The following is a 20,698-nucleotide window of genomic DNA, read 5'->3' as shown; positions in this document are numbered from 1 at the left end:
AGTGGTGATAGCGATTTTGAGCCGTACTTGCACACACCCAATGTTGTTTTGGTGTCGGAATTGTTCTTTTTTTTTCCAACTCTACTTCCTGCACTTATGCAGCACTGCGGCCGCTTTTCAAAAGTATGTGTGGAAACGTCCTCTCTTTGAAGTATTTGTCTTCAACAGCTCTTGCCCGTTTCCTCCTTTATACAATATACTCACGTAGGTATTCCTTTTTCTTTCTTCGAATCTATACTACCGAACTTCCTCTTAGTTCAAACAAAACTTGTGTGTCTGTATCCAATTGTGAAATGTACGCAGGCGTCTACGTATATAACTTTATATGTGTACCGTGAAACCGTGTCGCAGCCCCTAACAACAGTTGTAATTTGGAGGAAACACAAAGAAAAAAGAGTAGAAGCAAACATATAAGAAAGAAAGAAGACCGAGCCGAGGGGAAATGTGGCACATGTGCTAAAAGGCGATCTTCAGAGCGCGAGTATTCAACAACAGAAATAGCATCGTGCGTAACGTATCAATAGGGGAAGTTATACCGGTGAGGTGTTTTTAAACACTTCCCCCGATTGAATTGATGTCAGTTCACTCGCTCCTACTCTCTCCCGTTCTTGCATTTCCGTTTCCGTTTTCCCTTCCCTCGTGTATGAAATGAGCAGAACACATCATGCATAATGCATTATAACCCCTAATATAAGCAGGAACAAAAATATAAAAAAAATGAAAGCGATCAAGTGAAGGATGAAGGAGATGTATATAAAGGAAGGGTGTGTAGTTTACCCCCTCAACATATGCAAACACCTCTCGTTTGGCACTATATTAATCAGAGGGTTGCAACCGCATATATATTCACGTAATCCCCCCTTTCTCTTTTTTCTCTTCTTTTTTTTTAAAAAAAATCCTCCTCACTGTCTCAAATTTAGCTCAGCAAACCATCGAGTTTTCCCTCTTTGTCAAGGGCCTCCAAATCGCTGCAACCGCCAATGAAATTTCCATTAATAAATATGGCGGGAACCGTTTCGTGTTTGTATGCTTGGTAAATCTCACCGCGCAGTTGTTCTCCTTCGCTCATCTTATCCACATAATGTACGGTAATATCCTTAGTGCGTGCGTGAAGTAACTTCTCTGCTCGGACGCAGTAGGGGCAAGTGACCCATGAGAAAACAACCACTTTATTCCCTTTAATCATCGAAGCGATAGAGGGCATGATGTAATTGATCAGTCAGATACCACGTGTTGGGGACAAAATACAAGATAAATAAATAAATAAATATATATATATATATATATAACAAAGTTTTTGTCCCACTCTACAGAGTAACCTTAGTTTTATTCACTTCAAGGTGTATTGTAAGTGAATAAAAACGAGGTGGGAAAGTGCTAAATGTTTGTGTTTCTTCTTGATTCTTTGTGTTTTTTTTGGTTCCGGTGCATTTATATGGGCACATCACATAAAAACATTTCAGAATTTAAAAAAATAAATAAAAGGAAGGTAATGAAAAAAGTACACACGTAGGAAGAATACAAATGGTAGCATACGGCATGTACCAGAGGCATTTGTGGATTCGCGTCGTTGTACAGAACACTGATGTGCGTGATGCAGTTACATATGTACACAAAATGAAGACCGTGAAGGAAATAAAGGAAGGTAAAATAAATAAAAAAAAAGAATTACCAGCACAATGAAACCACCTAAAAGTATAACGTTGCACTTGATGTTGGTTTCAGCAGCAACCACTTCAACACTATTATGCGGTAATGTAATTTGTCAGGAAGCACCTATACACTGCCTCCATTATTCCGTTTGCATTTTAAAATCTCCTCGAAACACCTTTCCCCCTTTAAACACACAGTCAGACACAAAACACACCAAAAAGTTTTTTTTAAAAAAAAAAACAGTACCCACGGGCAGCATCACAAACATACGTCCCTGAACAGTTATCCCTATTGCGCAGCATAGACAGTTTCCATTAATAAAAAAAAATGAGTTTCTCAAAGGGGAAAAAAACTTAACGACAAATATGGAAACAAGCATTGCGCTTCTCGCAACCATTCGTGTGTGTGTGTGTGTGTGTTTGGCACTTATATACGACGGGACAAGAAAAAAAAAAGTGATTTCACTGAACATACTTCTTTTTTTCTTGCTTCCTCGACACTATTCTCAGAGCGCTCCACACGCCACCTCAAATCGTATTTATCAAACACGCACTAACTCTTAGCGAGTCCCAACCCGTATTGAAGTCGGGAGAGAATGATGTCCACTCACCCATACACGCGCAGTTTTTTTTTTTGTGCAACGAGTAATTGTGCGCAAGTTAATTTAAGTACAGACATACACAAACCATCATATATTTGTATATATGTGGTTTGTGCCACCTCAGAAGTTATTAGAAAAGAGGAGATAATATCAAGACACTTTACAACCGTATTGGTGGGTTCCCTTCGCTGCGTTCACGACAGTGGGGAATATGCCTTTCGGCCACATGGGTGGCGAAACGACGCCCGCATGAAGGACACGGTACGCGATCATCAACAACTTGGCCATCTTCCTCTGCAAAAGTTTCACTGCTATACGTCGACGTCCGCACAAAATTCGGTCCTTCCATAGCGTCCCTACCTCGGTTTGACGCACTCAGTGGTCTCCTCTCAATACTAGGTTCCACGTAACTGGCTCCAAGGCTCTTTCTCTTCTCTGAAGTGTTTGTGCGTGTCAGTTTAGTGGCAGTAGTAGTAGTAGTGGTAGTGGTGGTGGTACCGCCTAATTCCGTCGACTTTTCCAGGGCAGTTTGCGGGAGGCGGTTGGCGTTTCCTGATGGGAAACGAAACGAGGAGATGGAGGAAACCGAGCCACCACCTCTAGAGTTTATTTGCTGACGTTTGTTGTCACAAACAGCCACATGCCGGGGCCACCGTGAGTAGGCGAAAAACTGACGACCGCAGCTGGGACACGGTTTAAGTGGCTCGTCAGGAGGCTCAGAGGACTCTCTTAAGCTATCTACACCACCTCCAAGGTGGGAATACGACACCATGCCTTGGAATGTCCCTGCACCAAAGCTGCTTTTGTCTACCGAAATATCCACATCAAATCGTTCACCCAATTGGTAGCCGAGAGGAGTTGTGGGCATCGTTGCATCTACACTCTGCCTAGCAGCCACAGAGGCTGGAACCTCATCGATTGAAGTAACCCTGAGTGAAGTAGACGGCTGGTGCCATGTGGAGGTTGGTGTCGGCGGAGTTAACTCCTGCGACTGGGTGCGAGCACGGATGTTGTGTTTTGTGTCTCGCGCCTCAAATTCGCTATGCATATCCTCACGCAAAGATGTTGGGGTTGGAAGAGAGCGGCTCAAACTTCCACTTCCCGCCTTAGGTGAAAACACAGCGACTGCAGCGGCATTCTCTCCCTCATTTCCCTGATAACCTCCGTGAGTGGAAAGTTGGTTGCGATACGAAAAGTGTCCGCCACGTGCTGTGAGCACATCTGGTATCGGTTGAGGATCCTCGGCGCGTTCTCGAATACTGAGTATGGGACGTATATCTGTGTTGCTCGGCGTAACAGCAGTTTCCCTAGTAGAAAAGCAGCGGGCTGTGTAATGTAGTTTTTCGCTTCCACGGCGTTGTAACACCAGTGCAGCATATTCGCTACAAGTGGACTTGTGTCTGTTCAAAGCAATGGCATCCACAAAACGATTTTGACAGCCGGAACAACACAACCCTTCCCCATCTTGATAGCTTTGGTTTTGTCCTTGACTAATGCTTTGACGACCCAAATGTTGTGTAAACTGTTCCCTTAGACCAGTTGCAGATGCTGTGAGTGGGTGCGGGTTCCTGTCTGAGGCTTCCCTCTGCGCACATCGCTCCAGGTATTGATTGTGCTGCATTGTGAACTTCTGTTGGGCGTTCAACCGAAATCGAAGAAATGGTGAGGCACGAATTTCGGCTGCAGGGGAACTCTCCAAGAGATGTCTCTGTTCTTTAAGTAAAGCCTCTGCATCAAAGTGCTCCTCGACGGTTTGAGGTAATGCTGATGGGCTGGGTGACGCCTGTGGGCTAATGGTGCATACATTATTAATCCTCCCGTAGTGGTTGTGGAGACTGTATGTTGCACTTGTGTCCGACATCGTCATCTGTAGGCTACCACCTTGTGAACACAACGGTTTTACTTCGTCCCTTTCTGCTTTGATTGATCAATTCGCTGGAACCACTGCAAGGATTGGATATATTCGTAGGGGAGGGTATCCGCCACTTCTGTTTCCACTTATTGGTACCCTTTTCTTTGTTTTTTTTAAAGTTTATTGACTATCAATTGATTTTATGTATTTTCTTTCTGGTCCGACAGGGCAAGGGATTTATGGAAAAAAATAAAATAAAATAATCCCGCCTACGCTCCTTCTTCACTCTTTATAGTTACACTTCCGTCTTTGTCCTTTCCTTCTTCTAAATCTCCCCTCTGCTAGTTTGTTCGTATTCCCTTGCGGGAGTTTCCCTTTTTCTCTTCCCTCCGGAGTTGTTTCTAACGGAGGCGGAACAAAAAGTACCGGCAAAAAAGCAAAAAAAAACAAAAAAATACAAATGTATTTTTTTTTTACTACAAATGAAAGGGAAAAAATTTGGGTACTGTTGTTTCCGTCTTGTTAATACAATAGTTATTTGCGTGATTCGGAGCTTTAAATTGCTTGCGGCTATGACAGAAGAAAGAAGGGAAAATAAACACAACCTGCCGTTAGGTTTCTTTTCTTCCCCTTTTTCTTTTTTTTTCTCAACAATGGGGAAATCAGAGCAAACAAATGGGAACAAAGTAAGTAATTTTTTTAAAAATAGTTATAGGAGAAAAATGAGAACGGCAGAGTAGCGTAAACAACAGTTTATGAGTATCAATATATATATATATATGTTAAGGGGATTGCTCGAACGAAGAGAATTACCTTACAAAAGTCAACTGCAAGCCGAATGGCATATCAGTCGTCACCAAAAAGGATAGCAGCAAAATGGTCAAAAGGGAAGGAAACAATGAAAACAAACAAAAAGCCATAACTTTATTACGCGTTGCGTCACTCATTAACGGCCCAACACTTAGAATACAAAGGGCAGTATTCTCTCCTCTACCTCCTGGTTGCAACACCACTGATATGCATATATATTATGTGACAGCCTCACACAAGGCGGAAGTAGAAATAAAGAAATGAATAACAAGAAGGTAATTCAAGTTTTCAACTCACAAGAAGACAACGGCAAAATCAACCGATTCAACCAACAAAACATCAGTGAACTTCCTGCATCTCCTCACACTAACGCACACGAAAAGCACCAAAAAAGATAATGGACACCAAAGTGTTTCAAAAGCACTTTCCCCCTTCAAAGGATAAAAACGAAGGATTGATCTTCCTGCTCAATGTAAAAAAAAAAAAACAACAACTAAACATGTCTCCCATTCCCCTTCTTTGGCGCCATCGACAAACAAGAAAACGTATGGAAAGAAGATAATAAACAACTCCAGAAAAAGGTCCATACAACACTATGAATAATATCAGTGATGTTTAAACCACTTCCGCATTTGCTCCACCATGTTCTTCTCCACCTCCACTCGTCTCACCACTGCATCGTATTTCCTCCACTCGAAGTCTGCCGGAGCGTGCAGCCGAACACGCGACGCCGCTGCCTTCTCTTCATATTCCTTGTAGCTCTTCACCCGCCCATTCCTGAGAAGATAAATAAGAAACAGGATCGATGTACCACTGCCCAGAAAATATGACACAGGTTCCATGATATCCCAGTCAAGGTCAACAAATGTTAGCCGTGAGATCACTGCAAGTTGGACCGCCATAAGGCAGAGGGCACCCGACCACAAGAGTCGCCGCCGCTTCGCTGCATTATCAATAGCAGGTTGAAGCGCAACCCGCATCGCCATTTCTTCCGCTTCCGCATCCGCTAAACGGTTTTGTGCTGCCCGGATATAATCTTCAAACGGTGTCTTCACCTTCGCATCACTCGCATCAGCGGCGTCATTGTGCATTTGAAGGAACTGCACCGGTCGAAGATGAACCGCCGCTCCATCAGAAATAGAAACGACGACACCGCTTTCGCAGAGGAGTTGAAGAGCTTTGTCCGTGTCTTCCACGTGGCTTTCGCTACAGTAGCGGTTGAATACCTCGCGGGTAATGACAAACTCACCTGCGCCTGCACGATTTTCCTCATTAGAAGTGTGTTGACGTAGCGCTTGACCCAACAAAAACATGGGGACGATGTTGGAGAACTCCTCAGCCGTAAGACATGCTGCAGAATTATGAGAGTCACTACAAATCGGCTGCCCTCCGGGTGTTGCTGTTGAAACAAATCGCCGTGTCAAAAAGGCGTCAAAACGACCAGGCATGCGGGAAACAAATAGCGACCTCAACTGAAGCGGACTCCCGAATCGCATGGGCACAACAAACAAAGTATAAGGCCTCCACATATTTAAAAACCCGTCTGTTGGCAAAGCTACCACGAATAGTTAATATTGAGGAACGTTTGAAGCCAAAATGAAAAAAAAAACAACAAAAGTAAGAGACGAAAGAACATGAACGTGCATGAGCAGAAGAGACAGCGGCCGTTAAGAGTGTTGAAATACTACAAGGCAGTAAGTTAGGTCATCTTCAAGTGTGTGCATATAAGTATGTGGCGAATCGTGTAAATATACGATGAGATACATGGCTACTAAGTGCACAAAGATACTCATCAATGCTTGAATGTGTCCCCTTACCGCGCTTCAACAATCAAGTTTCCCTTACCTTTTTCTTTTCTTCAGCTTAGGTTGCTTTTCCTTTTCCCCATACCCGCTGCATTTGTCCCTTTTTAAATAAATATATATATGTATATCAGTCTGCTCCTCCTTTTCTACCTCACTCGCCACATGAGAGGGGTGCCACCTCCTCAAGAAATAAGAATAATAAAGGTAATTTATTATAATCAGAAATAAATAAATAAAATATAATTCGCTGCGTTCAGGTAGTCACCACAATTTATCTTTTCTCCCCCATCTTTCTTTCTTTCTTCCGTTGTTTTATTCTCTTTAGCGATTAAAGTGTTCCTCACTTAGAATATATACATGTGGGTGTATGCGTTTACATGGTTTGGTCATATTTACGAGAGAAATCTATATTTCCTATTACAACAGTGCGGGTGTGTCAATGTTGAAACAGGAAAAAAAAAAACAGGAACACCGGTGTACGCCGCATCCTTCACAAACCACCAGCACGCATCACTGCCTTTATTGCCTTTACTGATTATTATTTTCTTTTGTTATCTCATATTATCATAATGTCAAAAACATTCGTATCTCTTTCTTTCTCTCTATAAGAACAAATAATGGAAATAGTATTTGTGCATGTGTTTGCGTGCGTGCGTGCGCCGATACATAGATCCCCATGCATAATTTCAAATACAAGACAAGGGTTTGATGTCTGCGATATGCACATCAGAAACAAAAAAAAAAATAAACTTCGATAGGAAAAAAAATAAATAGTAGAAATGAAACTACTATATACAATTATATATAATTTGTAGGAGAATTTCCTGCACCAACTCACTTGTGGAAAGCCCTTTTGTGTTAGAGTAGCGCAGATGAGGAGGAAATAGTTAAAATAATTATTCAGAAAGAAAATTAATACGTGGATCTACGAAAATCTACTGCGATAGCGCGGAGGAGCCTCGGGACTGAACGGGGGAAATGGCACGGACAAAAAAAGGAAACAAACGCAGGAAATAAAATGGATGCCTGCCCGAAGAGATAAATAAAAGCATAAAAACAACTCAAAACGAGAAATATTCATTTTATTCAGCTTTCATTACTTGTTTTCCCGTGAAGCACAGTTACCGCTATTCAATTCGTTTCTGCATGAAAGGCGGACACAAACGGGCACAAAAAATGGGGGGGGGATCCGATGAAAAAAAAAAGACTGGGAAATGTTTGTTGTACACCTTACTGCTCCAGCCAAACAGTGAAGGTTGCTTATTCATTTTCCCCTTCATAATATTTCCCATTCTTGACAACATTCACTGCGGTAACACAAGTTAATTAAAAAAAAAACTATACACGTACAGGTGTAAAAAAAAAAATCAACCGAGGGAGGGATGGGGAATAATAGAAATCATCGACGAAAAGAAGGAAGTGATTCATACTCTTCAAAAACAAAAAAAAGGAAAAAGGAAAAGAAAAATCTACGCCCAAGCGGCAACAATCACACCAATGCTTATTCATCAGTGAAGTATAATGGATACCAGGAGAGGCGATGCACATCTGAAATCATCAACATACGCGACTGGTTTTCAAAACCAATCCAACAGAACGGCAGGACGTCGTCGTCACCGCAGACTACTTTGTGCGGTGGATCATCGCTTGCTCCGAAACGCGCCCCTGAAAGGGTTAGTTTCTTAGATAAGGGCGAAAGAGTTTCGAAGTTTCCGAGGTGTTGGAGACTCTCTGAGTGACGCAATACTTCACTTTCACTCCCAACGCGTGTGATACTGTGGAAAACTGCATTACCGGTAAAATAAGCAGCATTCAACTGCGCGTTAAAGGCGGCTGTCGCAACAACTGGCGGCAGTAGCCTTATTGGAAGAAGCATTTCTCCTGTAGTGATGTCCGGAGATCTTGTCAGGGCGAATCGCAGTGCCAAAAGACCAACTACCTCCTCCTTTTCATCATAAAACACCAAACCATGGTGGGGGATGATGTCTCGCGCATTGTTTTCCTTAACAACAAGTGCCGCAGAGCTCTTTGGATGATTTCGGCGAACTAATGGCATAATATTGGCGGCGAACGCCATGTGAGTTGCGGCGGCAGGAGCATGGAGGGCCGTGCGGACTCCCATCGACAGCATCACTGGTGGCGATAAGGTCCCATGCTCAGCAGTTGACGATGTGCAGAATGTAAGCGATTGAAACGGCGCGTCAATGTGCCGCGGAGGATGCCAACGTCCAAACACACGTAATGGGGGCGATTGCAGTGGGAATCCGGTTTTACTCTGTTGAAGCACTGCGCTCTCCTTCGGTGACAACGTCCGGTTAACATCCGCGGCGCTTGGCGATGATGGCCGACCAGAGAAGCGGGATCCGGATGGTGATTTGGAGAGGGTTGGTGTTGTAACCATTCCACTTGGTAGTCGACCAAACTTGCCCTCACCTTCGTGCCGTTGACGTCTTCCGGGGGAATTATTCGGAGGTGGAGGACGGGGGTTAGCCGTTGGTTCGGTTGGTTGAGGGTTTATGTGCCTGCCCTGAGGTCTCTCTCGAGGGTACGTTGGCTCACGAGGTGTGGAACAAGCCATCCCGTCTTCACTCCTATGAAGTACAGATATGATACCTTCTGTTGAGTTTGATCGGTGTCCGGTAACCCCGTTTCGCTGCTGAGGTTGCAGCGGCTGCCCTTTGCTGTTTGTCTCCCCTGTGCCATCAAAAATCATATCCGGCACAACATCATCCACATAGTCCATGCGCACAACCGCACTTCCACGCCTCGGAGGCCGTCGGTGGTTAGGATTTGAGTTATCAGAATCACAAGAGTTGGATGATGATGAGGTGGTATTTGCAGTGCTACTCACCTGCCTCCGGGCGGGCAATATACCATCTCCCTTTGTGCACTGCAGATCCCCAACTTTGGGGAGATTGAGCAACGAGTTCACAGAGCGTTGCCCTAACGCGCTACGACCACTTTTGTTCACACCGTCCACATCTTTTTTGGAGTGACGTTCCGCCGACCCTTCGCCGTTGTGGGATGTTGTACAGCTTGAGAAACCGCCCTCAGATCCGTTGCTGGGTGTCAAACCACCGACATCACCCTTTCTCTTGAAGACGTGGTCGGGAAGCACGTTGCTCTTCATTTTCGCCTGCCACGTCAAGGAGAGGACACTGCAGACAACGAAATACCGATCATACTCTGAGGGTTGTAGACTTTCGTTAAACCAAAACACGAAAGCACCATCAGGGGCCGGTACCCACGGTTCCCCATTCAACTCCAGCTTCTCTCCCGGTAATATCCACGCATACCAACGGGCATTGGAGAAGCCGAATAACCCAGGTATGGACCACTGTATTCTCCCCTCCTGCTGGAGTTTGAAAGTGCACTGCGAAGGCCACGGCAGTGCCGCGGTGAAATTGAGTTCCGCAGCCACTGCGACTTTTTCATCCTTATGAAGAACACCATTAGGTAAAGGAATCATCACGTCGTGAGCCACAGCACTTTTCCCCTCATTGGGTTTCAACAAAGCGAAACCACCGAGCAGTTGAAGCAAGCTGCCTCTATTCATTTTGTCGCCACGTAATGCTGCATCGATGTACCGCCGCTGCGCTTTTTTGTCCAATCTCCCAAGCATGGGATACAAGTAAGTCATGGAAGTTTCACGAGCTACTGCGTACCCCGGAAGCGGCTCCTCCGCGGACCACAAGGGTGAACACAGTGCAGACGTGTGCTCATTGTCCCCGCACATCAAATTGCTGCGGCTTTCGTTGCATACGATACAGGTAGCCTCTGTATCGTACCGCCGCTGTACTGGATCGACTGCTATTTTGTCATCCGACCACAAGTGCACCAGAGTGAAGGGTCCAATGGCAAACGGGAAGCGAATGACAGGCTTGAAACGCATAATATCACGGAGCATTTCATAGACCACATAGGGTGTTGGTCGCGTGTGTGGGTCCTGACCTAGCATAAGAAGCAGGAGGTGAATAAACGGGTTGTTGTAAGAACCCGCCTGCAGTACTGCCCGCACACGAAGTACAACATCGCTTGGTTTCAATCGATAATGATTAAGCATCATCTCACCTGCCGCGTGGCGTGTCCCCATAAGATGTGCTTTACTTTCCTCGCTAGGTAGTCCCGATGCAATTTGGTAAGCGATCATCCCCAGCGACCAAACATTACAAGCCGAGTTGGTAAGCAATTTGCAAGGTTGAATCAACAACTCAGGTGCGAAAAGCACCGTGGACGACGATCTGCTGTTCGCCTCGCTCTGATTGCAGGTTGGTCTACTGGTTAATGTGTTCAACAAAAAAGATGGTTCCGCATCACTAACTCCTCCGACGAGGATGTCTTCCATGGAGATACAGGCTGGATACTCCACACAAACATCGCGAAGGAAAATTAGAGCATTGGTGATGTCGTATATAAGTTTGTATAGTACAGATTCGGGGATGAACCGTCTGGGCACTTGCACCTTAGTCCAGTGAGCCAAGTTGTACCTACATTTCGGCATCCAAACTACACAAAGCGTCCCCTTGACCTCCTGGCACTTATAAAATATTTGCTGCGCATATAAAACTGGAACAACGTAAGGGCACTCATTAAGTTTCAGATTCGCATGGCGCTTTATCGCCGCATCGGCATATATCATCAATTGTTCATCGTCTATAATGGGCCAAAACACACCGCTCAGGTTAGTTGGCACCTCAACGGTGGTCGCTTTGGACCTGACGAGCCCAGTGCTCGTCAGTGCGTCCCACCAAATCTTTTGTCGCTCCTCCCGTGTGCTCCAGCTCGTTATTTTTGATGTCACTGAGAGCATAACCTTCGCAATGAGTCCATTTTTTTGAACAAAGTCCCGGTGTGCTTTCGGAATGGTGCTCACTGTCTGAAAGTCAAGTGTGTCCACTTCATCAGCAGAGAAAATAACACTCGACGGAGTGATGTGCATCACCTGACCAAGTAGAAGCCTCACAGAACTCATTGACGGAGCTGCGTGTAGGAGAAAAATGTGATATAACTTTGTGTGTATATATATATATGTGTGTGTGTGTGTTTGGTTGTGTAACTCAAATTCTATTTTTAGTCGGACTCACGCCGACTGGATGTGTATGATCAATAAACAAATATGTGTAAGTATATATAACTATGTGTGTAACAGTGCACCAAAAGTGGGCTAAGTATCCTTTTTAATACGAACACTTTGGAACTAATGATGACTGGGTTTTGCACGGGGAGGAATTGCTCTGCCAGATTCGTGAGCGAGCAGCGGTTGATATCCACTATGCTTTTGTTCGCAAATCAAGGCACAGTAAGTCCGTAGGTTGGGTGGGTTTTTCTTTTTTGTGCTGAGGCTTTACTTCAACAGCACGCAAAAGCCCACGTTCCCCTTGCTTACGTGGTTTCCTCTGTGACACCACTTGTCCCTTCCCCTCTAACACTATTACACTTAGAAATTACTATAAAACTGTATATACCTTCTGCTTAAGGTATACACACAACCACAATTCTATTTTCTCCTCACTTTCCCCCAATTTTTTTTGCTAAATCTGATTTTTGTTAGTTGATATAAAATAAAAGGTTCAATGAAACAACAAGAAGAGGAAACAAAATAGGATGCGGTGCCACACATTCAGTACGAGGTAAGTGTTACAAATAACATATATCTGCCTGCATATCCCTACACACGTGCACAGTGCTGCCAACACTGAAAATGAGCAAAACCATAATTTATTCCTCCATCCCCTCTGGAATTCAAATAATAAAACCTTCTTCCCATTCACTTCATTTTATTCATTACCAACCGCAAACATTACGCCCCAACAATATCAAAACGAAACCACTCGGGCTCACTCCAACACTTTAAGTTAGCGGTTGATAATTGCATTCCTTGCAGCTTACTTGCCTTTTACGCCGCACACCGGAGGATGAAAAGGGGAGGGGGAAGAAATGACCGCGATAAACGCCTGCAAAATAAAATGAAGAGCTGAAGGAAGAAAACCTACACACACACACACACACACACACAAACACATATATATATATGTAGTTAAGGTGATTGAATGAATGAAGAAGCAGGCTGCATTTCGTGTCTCAGAAGTGGGGACAAAACCCTTTGTTGTGTTGTGTTTCGTTTTGCCTTTTGTGCCTTCACTCCCTCTTCTTCCTCATGCCTGGCACCACTAAGGGACAAATTATCACTCCTTCAGCTCAAAGTCCACACGGATGGGAGGTTTGGAATATGAGGCCTTTAGTAATTCCGCAAACGTGACGTGGTTCGGATGCGCCACATATTCCTGCAGTGCCTTTACATCTGTGTGCTTTGAGACAAGGCAATGAGTAAAACCACCGCTGCAATCCACATAACCGGGAAAAAGATCCGTTCCAGTTGGGCCCATATTAATTTCGAGCAAACCCGGAACTGTTTCGCGAAGTAATTTCAGGTGCCGCTGCAACTCGGAACCCGGAAGATTGGCGGCGAACTTCGTTGCGTCGAGAGCAAACATGACGACGTGGCACATCTTCGCGGACATCTCCTTTCGTTCCCGTAAATGATGATGTGTTACTTCTCAGTTGCGACCGTTACGTTTGATTTTCGTTTAAGTGATGGCTTTAACACGATAGAAATGATACTGAAACTACTTGCAGTTAAGAAATAAATGCAAGATTAAGGGGAAAGGGGGTGAAAGAGTGTGGAAACAGTGGCAGTAGGGAGAGAGGGAAAGAGAGAAAATACATTGTTTGACAACAGGAGCGGTGATATTATATCGCTAACGAATAATGAAGGTAGTTTAGCAGTTACACACGAATACTCTTCCGTCGCAAAAACAATTAACTAACGTCACTAACTCACGACTCACCAATAACCGTGAAACGCACACACATGCAGTTGCAACTTATAATAACCTATGGACCTCCACTTATTCCCCCTTTTTTCTTTCCTTTTCCGGTTCAGTAAGTTTTCTGAGCATGAACAAAAGAATGGAACACCATCCCCTGATCCAAAACAAAAGAAGGAAAGGGAAAAGTCAAAAAAGGACGGAGAAAAAGAGGGATTTGATTTCCCGCAGACGCCTGCCGCTAATTTGCCAACGGCCGTAACGATGTAAATCTTTTCTATCGGGTGACACACACACAAACACATATGCACACCAAAAATAGAAACTCCTATTGTACCATGATTCTTTAATCTCGAACAGAATACTTTTGAATTTCGTGCCAGCGTATTTTCTTCTGTAATGTATGCAAGCAAAAGACAAGACTTTCCGCTGAAGGAGGGCAACCGGGAATCCAGAAATCAACTGGTATTGCTCTTTCACAGCCTCGGAGCACGGCGTAGGAGAAGTGATAGTAACCACCACCGTTAGCGCAGCTTCCCATGGAAATAACCCACTTGGGGTTCACCATTTGAACATATATGTTCCGCAAGATTGGAGCCATTTTATTTGTCACAGTGCCGGAGACAATAATAATTTCTGCTTGACGGGGTGTTGGACGCGGTACAATACCAAAACGATCCAAATCATACCGAGAAGCATATGCATGCATCATTTCTACGGCGCAACATGCCAAACCGAAGGTGAGAGGCCACGGCGAGTAAGCGAGGCACCACTCCGTAAGGTCGTGTAAAGTCATTTGTGCATACTGCAATGCATTATTGGGTTTACTGGTGCCAAGTTTGTGCATCATTGTCGTCTTTTTCCCCTTCTTGAGATCCAAACGATGCGACCACTCGGGGCTGCCGCGCGAAATCATCGCACGCCCTGTGAAATTAAACGACGTGCGACGAAGCATTGCAAACTATTTATCTATCCTCTTCTTTCTTTTTTTTTTAAAAAAGATTCTATTTCCTACTTTGTCCTCTATCTAACCCCGCAGTAGAGGAAGTTTTTTTTTTTGTATCCCCTATTTTGTAAGTGTACGTAAATTTATTATCTCAGTAACAGCAAAAACAAAAACAAAGTTGAAAAAGGGAATGATGGAGATGACGGTGGTGACAACAAAACAAATGACAGCGAAGTGTAATATATATATATATATATTTCCCCCCAGGAATGTCTACCACCGCTGTTGCTGCCGCTCTTTCTCTGTATATATCTCTCCCTTTTCCTTCTCGCAACTACTTGTTCATGTTAATACCGATTGGGGCGCAAGAAACAAAATGAAATGGTAAAAAGGATGGAGTTGCGAAAAAGTAAAGCAATTAAAAATGGCGATATATATATTTATATTTATAACTCCCCTTCGCATGCGACGAAATGACGCGACTGAAAGGTGGAGGGTAAAAAAAGACGATATAGAGAAAAGGGTCCTTTTAAATTGAACCATTTCTGCATCGAACGATTACAAAACCCAATGGATTTAACTTAGTGCCACTGCCTCGAAGAAATGCCGGTACTTTTGGAGGTGAAGTGGAACTAATATATATATATATATATAAACCAAATAAATCAATAACAAATATGTATTCTCGTAAAAAAAAACCCCATAGTGTCGGCCGCTATAGTATCATCCGCCATGTTGTACAGGGAGACAAAATCTTAAATGAAAAGAACAAAAAACGGAAACTATGCAGGATCAAGCACGTGACGAGAGGAAAAGTAAAGGGAATAAATATCGTTTTTCCGTATGCGCTACTTCACGCGTGTAAGCATGAGTAAAAACCATGCAGTCTCCCCCTATTTACTTTTTTGTTCATCAAACATTCTCGTTTCCTATTATTTTTTGTTGTTATTATTAGAAGCGATAAACTTCATCATTGGAGTACCCGAGTTCCCCTAATATCCCCCCAAGATTTACTAAATTATTGAGGTCTGGTGCCATCGGTTGGATATTCATTCCACTCGACATGGTGTTCATTGTTCCCATTGGTGTTCCAGCGACATGATTCAACAGCTGATCGGGACCACACAATAATATAATCTTTTTTTCCTCATTCGGTGCCGGCATGGTCTCATGCACCATCTCTTTTGTTACGAGTCCGGTGTAGTGCGGCCATACGTCAGGCTCGACAGCCTGATCAATTGTGTAATATACCTTAAAACGATTGGAATACTTTTGTGCGAGATCATCAAAGAGTCCCTTCAACAAAATGTGTCTCTCCGTTCGGTTACAGAAAAGAAAAGATAATTTAGTCCGATCAACCATACCGTTGTCCCATTCTTCCTGGAGCGAATGACGGATGATTTGCAACATTGGAGTGAACCCAGTGCCACCCGCTATCATTCCCACGTGTTTCCACCTATTCGGACGATACTGCAGTTTGAATGTGACTGATCGAAACAGAAGTTTATCTCCTATGTGCATACCAAATAAATGCTCTGTCATGAGTCCCCCTTGCTTGCGCTTCACAATAATATCGAAATAACCTTTCGTGTGATTAGCCGTCACAGGAGTGTAGAAGCGCTGGCATTGATCCATAGGTTGCACGCCATATTTGTAGCATGCCTGTAGTGTGGAGCATGGCTTTAGGTTAAACTCTTCATTTCCATCAATAAGGAAACGAAAAAGAGCAGTGTCATGTGTTATCGGAACAACATCCCCAAGGGTATACGGTTGGTATCGTTGGGAAAAAACTTTTCCGGGCTTTGGTTTAGGTTGAAAGTGTAAGGCATTTTCAATACTCGCGTAGCAATATGCAGATTTCGACTTGTCCAGAGGTCGGTAGTAAGTTGCGAGTGCTGCACCCGCAAGGAAAGGTGGAACAAAGCGCATAAAGTGGTGGGAACTTTTAATTACGCACACCCTAATCACTTAGTTTACCGCCTGAAAAGTAGCAACCCAAAGCGTAACCTCACTTTCGCAAAAAGAAGAGGTACCACAAGTGCTTTATTGCGTTTCCAACAGCCCTCCTGTGCTCTCTTTCCCTTTATATAAATATTTATAAATGTGCTTTGCGTATTACTTCCCTATTTCCCTTCTTTTAGGGCTCGTTCCGTAGTGGAAAGTAGTTCCTCAACGCTACACCCCCTTTTTTTTTTTCGTATTCCCCCTTTCAGATGAAGTCGCTCCACCCATTCTTTAAGTTGACCGGCAAAAAAAAGGTGTTCGTTTGTGCCCAATATATACGTAAAATATATATATATATATTACCTCGGAAGAAAAAAAGAAAATAGACAGACATACATTAAGGTGCATACAAACAAAAAACAAGGGGGAAAGTGACAAAAGCTTGTGGATTAAAGTCCCTGATCCCCTCCTTGAGCGTATGAAATGAGGTTAAATAGCCAATGTAAGCATGTGGTTCACGAACAAACGACGCTTACCATTCCAGTAACACGAGTTTTTTTTTTTAAACCTCACCCCACAGTAAATGAACGGAAAAGTAAGTCGCAAGGGTGTAGCATATAAGAGTGCCCCCATCCAGATATATCCAAAGTAAAGCATTGGAATTTTTTTTTAAAAATGGAAAAGGAGACACACTTAAAACCCAAATCCTCCGCCGCGGGGCCGTCCACATATGTCTAAACTACACGCCACATCCATCAATTCTCCTTTCGTGAAAACGTACACGCGCAACCGCACCCACCATTCTGTGCGACAAGTTTTTTTTCCTTTTTGACAGAAACATCAAGAGCTATCTTTGTTCACAATGAAGTTTACTGCCATGTCCACATCTCCATTAGTCATTCGAAGTGCGTCCAAACACAACTCTTCATCCATGAAACCCATATCCTTCAACATGGCGAGTTGCTGAGACCACCGCGTGGCGTCATCTCCCCGTTGCGATGCGGTTACGCCTGTTTGGGGTATTGAGATGCCGGGAGACATAAAAGGAAACGGTCCCCCCAAACCGGACCCAAAAAGGTTTCCTAAACTCGGATGGCCCACATTCCCAGGAATCCCAAAAAGGTTCATCGCGGCGTTACTAAAAGTGTTTGTGTTACCCGAGTCGGCGGTGTTAGTCGACTGACTCCAAGGGTTTGGAAGGGCTTCGCTATTTACCCCTCTCACAGACTCGGAATTATCATCTTTTTCGTCTTCTGGAACCTTAATCTTTGTGTTCCTCACAAGGTCCAAGTTTAGGTCCATATCGTCCATAAGCCCACTGGTATACCGTTCAAGAAGCTGCTCACCACCGGGAATCGCGCTAATTTGTGCCAACTGCAACTGCACATTTCGATTCATTGCCCTTCGCTGATCAGGGTCGATTTGTGACATAATGAGACTCTTGAGGGTTTCTGGGTTCCGGAACAAGCGCCCCACCTCCGGGTTCGCATCAATCAAACGACGAAGCGACGGCTGACCCGAGATCATCATCTCCGAAAAATTTGGATCGTTAACCAACGTGTCGATTATCGGTTCCATAAGTTTTGCCTGCTGTCGATCCTTTTGTTCTTCCATCAGAGGTAAACTCACCGGTCGTCGCGCCTTTTCTTCTCGTTTCTTAGATGCATGTGAAAAGAGTTTAGGAGCAACTCCTTGTGCGACGGGGTACTGCTGAGTCACGGAACTCCATGTCTCCTCGTCGTCCTCTAAAGTGTGACCTTGGAATGTGAGACGAACATTCCAATCGTTGGAGTCAACTGTCATCTCCGCAACCAATGCACGCACCTCACCCACAGTCATTTCTGGTTCGATGAAAAGTTCCACCGGGTCTGTGATATTGCTAACAACTTGACAGAGCATGCTGTTGGAATCAAAAACATTCATTCTCAACGAACCACGTTCTTTGCGTTTTGTTGCTTGACAAAGGGCAATATGGTAACTTGTCGGGTAAGGCATAAAAAACAGTACCGAGAGATAAATATATAGATTAAGAAGCACAAAACGTGACGGCACGTTGGAGGTAATATACATATATATATATACTCTAGCCGAGATGTTGTTATAATACCGTTTTTTTCTTTTTAAAGAAATAGAAAGAAAAAGAATATTACCCAAATTTGCCACCATTTTTTCTTTTAAAAAAAATTCTATGCGCTGACTTCTTCCCCAATAAGACAACAACAACAACAACAACAAAAGGCCTTCCCTCGGGTAGACCACCACCCATTTGCCGATAAAGCTTTGACAACACAAACAGACACACATCACACGCAAAGGAGGCCTTAACTATAAAAATAAATACCTTTCTATCCTCATGACGGCGGATGAGAAACATTCGCCCCTAATAACTAAGAAAAACAACAGCAACAACAACAACACTAACGTGTTTGACGCACCAAAAGAGGGTACACGGGTAATACCTTTAGATCATCGATGGGAAGACGAGGTCCAACATTCATCAACTCGGCAAAACCTCTCTCTAACTCAAATGTCTCCGATGGCAAAAAGTAGTTTACACAACAATCCTCTGGGCAGTTTTTCGCTATTGAACTTGCCTCCATTGCCAGCACCCGCATCACTGAATTTGCATCCACGCCTCCCTTCTGCACTAACAATCCGGCTTCACTCATGCGTCCGCTCTCCACCGCATGACCAACTGCAGAAAGCCAAAAGGCGCTACTCAAAGTTGTGGAGGACCATCGTGCATTCCAGCGGCGGAGTAACAGAGATGCCCCCACGACAACAAATGGAAGTGTGTTCCTCAGCGCCGCAGCGGAATAACCAAAGGCTGGACGAAGCGCCACCCGCTGCATCGGGTCCACTGCGCCATTCAACGCCGTTACATTAGGCTCCGCACCAGCAAATGAAAGATATGTGCGAGTACGTATCATAGCAGATGGTCCCACATGTGGTAGAGCCAACTGCAGTAAATCTGGTTCGTGCAGTGCACAACCCTTTTCACTCATGAGGAGTCCCGTGTGGAGTGTTTTGGTTGCATACTTGGGATTTTTCTGCCGCCCTCCTACAGCCGTCCGACCTCCAACGGTTTGCTCCCGCTCGCTATCCGTTACGAAGGCGGGCACCTTTTCGAAAAGTCGCGGTGCAACTGTACGGCGCAAGTCGGGGGCTTCAAATCCACCAATGTAAACTACAGCATGTGGAGTCCAACAGGGTTGTGGAGCATTTACGAAAGCTTCTGCTGGGAACAACTGATGCAAACGTTGCCACTCCGCAACTCCTTGAGGTGAGCAGCAATCTGTGAAGGGCCCACGCCGAGCTCCGAGTGATTCACTGCATCCTACCGATTGTTTGGACTCCTGGTCCTTCATACGTAATTGTTCCATAAGTTTTTCGTCCTCTTCTGCGCAGGTTCCTGCATTAGTGACACTAGCGGTAGTATCAGTAACGTTGGCACTGTGAGCACCATTAGAACCTGTGGTGATAAATGAGATGGTTGCTGTAGGAAATGTAGACATGATCAACTGCCGTATTGCTTCAGAATGGCTCGTCCCACGGGAAGGAAGCGTGCCGGCCTCCGCTAAAGTGTTTGATAGGAACCGTTGTGACAATTTCATTATTCCAGCATGCACGTGTATAATTTATCGTGGCTCCGGCCTTTTTTTTTGTGTGTGTGTGTGTCTGTATGAGCAAACAATCGTTTCAGAGGTATGGGGAGAAAAGACGATACACGACGCACTGCATTTGACTGGGTACAGGTGAATACAACACACAAAAACATTAAAGGGATCGTCCAAATCGTATTATTCGATTTTTTTTTAAAAAAAAAGGCACCAACATTCTATGAAACACAACGACACGATGTATCACTCCAAAAACCCCGAGTAGCTGGTTGGCCCACAGACTCCTTCGTTCTTTCTCTTTTTTTCTTTCATGTCTCCTCAAAAAATAAGATGAACGGCAACGTCTCCGGTGAATCACGCCGTACTTATATTATTTTTTTTGGTGGTGGGAGCGGAAACCTCCGGTAATTCATCTAATACGCGAATTCTAATTATTTTCTCGCTCACGCACCACCACCAGCAACACAAATAACTGAAGAAACATATCGCAACAACGCTCTCTTTCGTTTCCTTCCGCCTTTTAGATGCACAATATATATATATATATATATGCATGTATTATACATTTATATCTTTGCCTCTACCTAACAACATAAAGTGTGCACTACTCCTATACGAATATGTTTTTTTTTTTAAAAAA

At 44.1% G+C, this 20,698-nt stretch overlaps 9 protein-coding genes across 9 annotated transcripts, besides 16 other annotated features; all 9 read right to left on the bottom strand.

Moving 5' to 3' along the window:
* Positions 1-916: 916 nt before the first annotated feature.
* Tb11.47.0012 (glutaredoxin, putative) lies at positions 917-1,204 on the bottom strand (the record flags this gene model as incomplete). Its single annotated transcript, XM_823135.1, has 1 exon — positions 917-1,204. The coding sequence occupies one exon, from the start codon at positions 1,202-1,204 to the stop codon at positions 917-919; it is 288 nt and encodes a 95-aa protein (XP_828228.1).
* A 47-nt stretch (positions 1,205-1,251) lies between these two features.
* Positions 1,252-1,288: a microsatellite.
* A 175-nt stretch (positions 1,289-1,463) lies between these two features.
* Positions 1,464-1,484: a sequence feature (AT_rich).
* Positions 1,485-2,052: 568 nt separating this feature from the next.
* Positions 2,053-2,072: a microsatellite.
* A 342-nt stretch (positions 2,073-2,414) lies between these two features.
* On the bottom strand, positions 2,415-4,121 carry Tb11.47.0013 (hypothetical protein, conserved; the record flags this gene model as incomplete). The annotated part of the gene is made up of 1 exon (XM_823134.1): positions 2,415-4,121. The coding sequence occupies one exon, from the start codon at positions 4,119-4,121 to the stop codon at positions 2,415-2,417; it is 1,707 nt and encodes a 568-aa protein (XP_828227.1).
* Positions 2,714-2,751: a microsatellite.
* A 228-nt stretch (positions 4,122-4,349) lies between the features above and the next one.
* Positions 4,350-4,370: a sequence feature (AT_rich).
* Positions 4,371-5,521: 1,151 nt separating this feature from the next.
* Tb11.47.0014 (hypothetical protein, conserved) lies at positions 5,522-6,445 on the bottom strand (the record flags this gene model as incomplete). Its single annotated transcript, XM_823133.1, has 1 exon — positions 5,522-6,445. One exon carries the CDS (start codon positions 6,443-6,445, stop codon positions 5,522-5,524), a length of 924 nt encoding a protein of 307 aa, XP_828226.1.
* Positions 6,446-6,822: 377 nt separating this feature from the next.
* Positions 6,823-6,843: a sequence feature (AT_rich).
* An 83-nt stretch (positions 6,844-6,926) lies between these two features.
* Positions 6,927-6,966: a sequence feature (AT_rich).
* A 1,256-nt stretch (positions 6,967-8,222) lies between these two features.
* Positions 8,223-11,693, bottom strand: Tb11.47.0015 (hypothetical protein, conserved; the record flags this gene model as incomplete). The annotated part of the gene is made up of 1 exon (XM_823132.1): positions 8,223-11,693. One exon carries the CDS (start codon positions 11,691-11,693, stop codon positions 8,223-8,225), a length of 3,471 nt encoding a protein of 1,156 aa, XP_828225.1.
* Positions 11,694-11,732: 39 nt separating this feature from the next.
* Positions 11,733-11,775: a microsatellite.
* A 937-nt stretch (positions 11,776-12,712) lies between these two features.
* Positions 12,713-12,743: a microsatellite.
* Positions 12,744-12,906: 163 nt separating this feature from the next.
* On the bottom strand, positions 12,907-13,242 carry Tb11.47.0016 (hypothetical protein, conserved; the record flags this gene model as incomplete). The annotated part of the gene is made up of 1 exon (XM_823131.1): positions 12,907-13,242. The coding sequence occupies one exon, from the start codon at positions 13,240-13,242 to the stop codon at positions 12,907-12,909; it is 336 nt and encodes a 111-aa protein (XP_828224.1).
* A 652-nt stretch (positions 13,243-13,894) lies between these two features.
* Positions 13,895-14,503, bottom strand: Tb11.47.0017 (NADH-ubiquinone oxidoreductase 20 kDa subunit mitochondrial precursor; the record flags this gene model as incomplete). Its single annotated transcript, XM_823130.1, has 1 exon — positions 13,895-14,503. One exon carries the CDS (start codon positions 14,501-14,503, stop codon positions 13,895-13,897), a length of 609 nt encoding a protein of 202 aa, XP_828223.1.
* A 228-nt stretch (positions 14,504-14,731) lies between these two features.
* Positions 14,732-14,753: a sequence feature (AT_rich).
* Positions 14,754-14,924: 171 nt separating this feature from the next.
* Positions 14,925-14,946: a sequence feature (AT_rich).
* A 181-nt stretch (positions 14,947-15,127) lies between these two features.
* Positions 15,128-15,150: a sequence feature (AT_rich).
* Positions 15,151-15,445: 295 nt separating this feature from the next.
* On the bottom strand, positions 15,446-16,423 carry Tb11.47.0018 (NADH-cytochrome b5 reductase, putative; the record flags this gene model as incomplete). Its single annotated transcript, XM_823129.1, has 1 exon — positions 15,446-16,423. The coding sequence occupies one exon, from the start codon at positions 16,421-16,423 to the stop codon at positions 15,446-15,448; it is 978 nt and encodes a 325-aa protein (XP_828222.1).
* Positions 16,424-16,576: 153 nt separating this feature from the next.
* Positions 16,577-16,597: a sequence feature (AT_rich).
* Positions 16,598-16,778: 181 nt separating this feature from the next.
* Positions 16,779-16,800: a sequence feature (AT_rich).
* A 478-nt stretch (positions 16,801-17,278) lies between these two features.
* Positions 17,279-18,742, bottom strand: Tb11.47.0019 (hypothetical protein, conserved; the record flags this gene model as incomplete). The annotated part of the gene is made up of 1 exon (XM_823128.1): positions 17,279-18,742. One exon carries the CDS (start codon positions 18,740-18,742, stop codon positions 17,279-17,281), a length of 1,464 nt encoding a protein of 487 aa, XP_828221.1.
* Positions 18,652-18,673: a microsatellite.
* Positions 18,743-18,855: 113 nt separating the features above from the next.
* Tb11.47.0020 (hypothetical protein, conserved) lies at positions 18,856-20,052 on the bottom strand (the record flags this gene model as incomplete). The annotated part of the gene is made up of 1 exon (XM_823127.1): positions 18,856-20,052. One exon carries the CDS (start codon positions 20,050-20,052, stop codon positions 18,856-18,858), a length of 1,197 nt encoding a protein of 398 aa, XP_828220.1.
* A 537-nt stretch (positions 20,053-20,589) lies between these two features.
* Positions 20,590-20,630: a microsatellite.
* Positions 20,631-20,698: the final 68 nt, after the last annotated feature.

The sequence above is a fragment of the Trypanosoma brucei genome (genome assembly GCF_000002445.2).
Source record: "Trypanosoma brucei brucei TREU927 chromosome 11 chr11_scaffold01 genomic scaffold, whole genome shotgun sequence".
Taxonomy (NCBI): Eukaryota; Euglenozoa; class Kinetoplastea; order Trypanosomatida; family Trypanosomatidae; genus Trypanosoma; species Trypanosoma brucei.
Note: the sequence above shows the minus strand (reverse complement) of the source record. Positions and strands in the feature narration are given on the sequence as shown.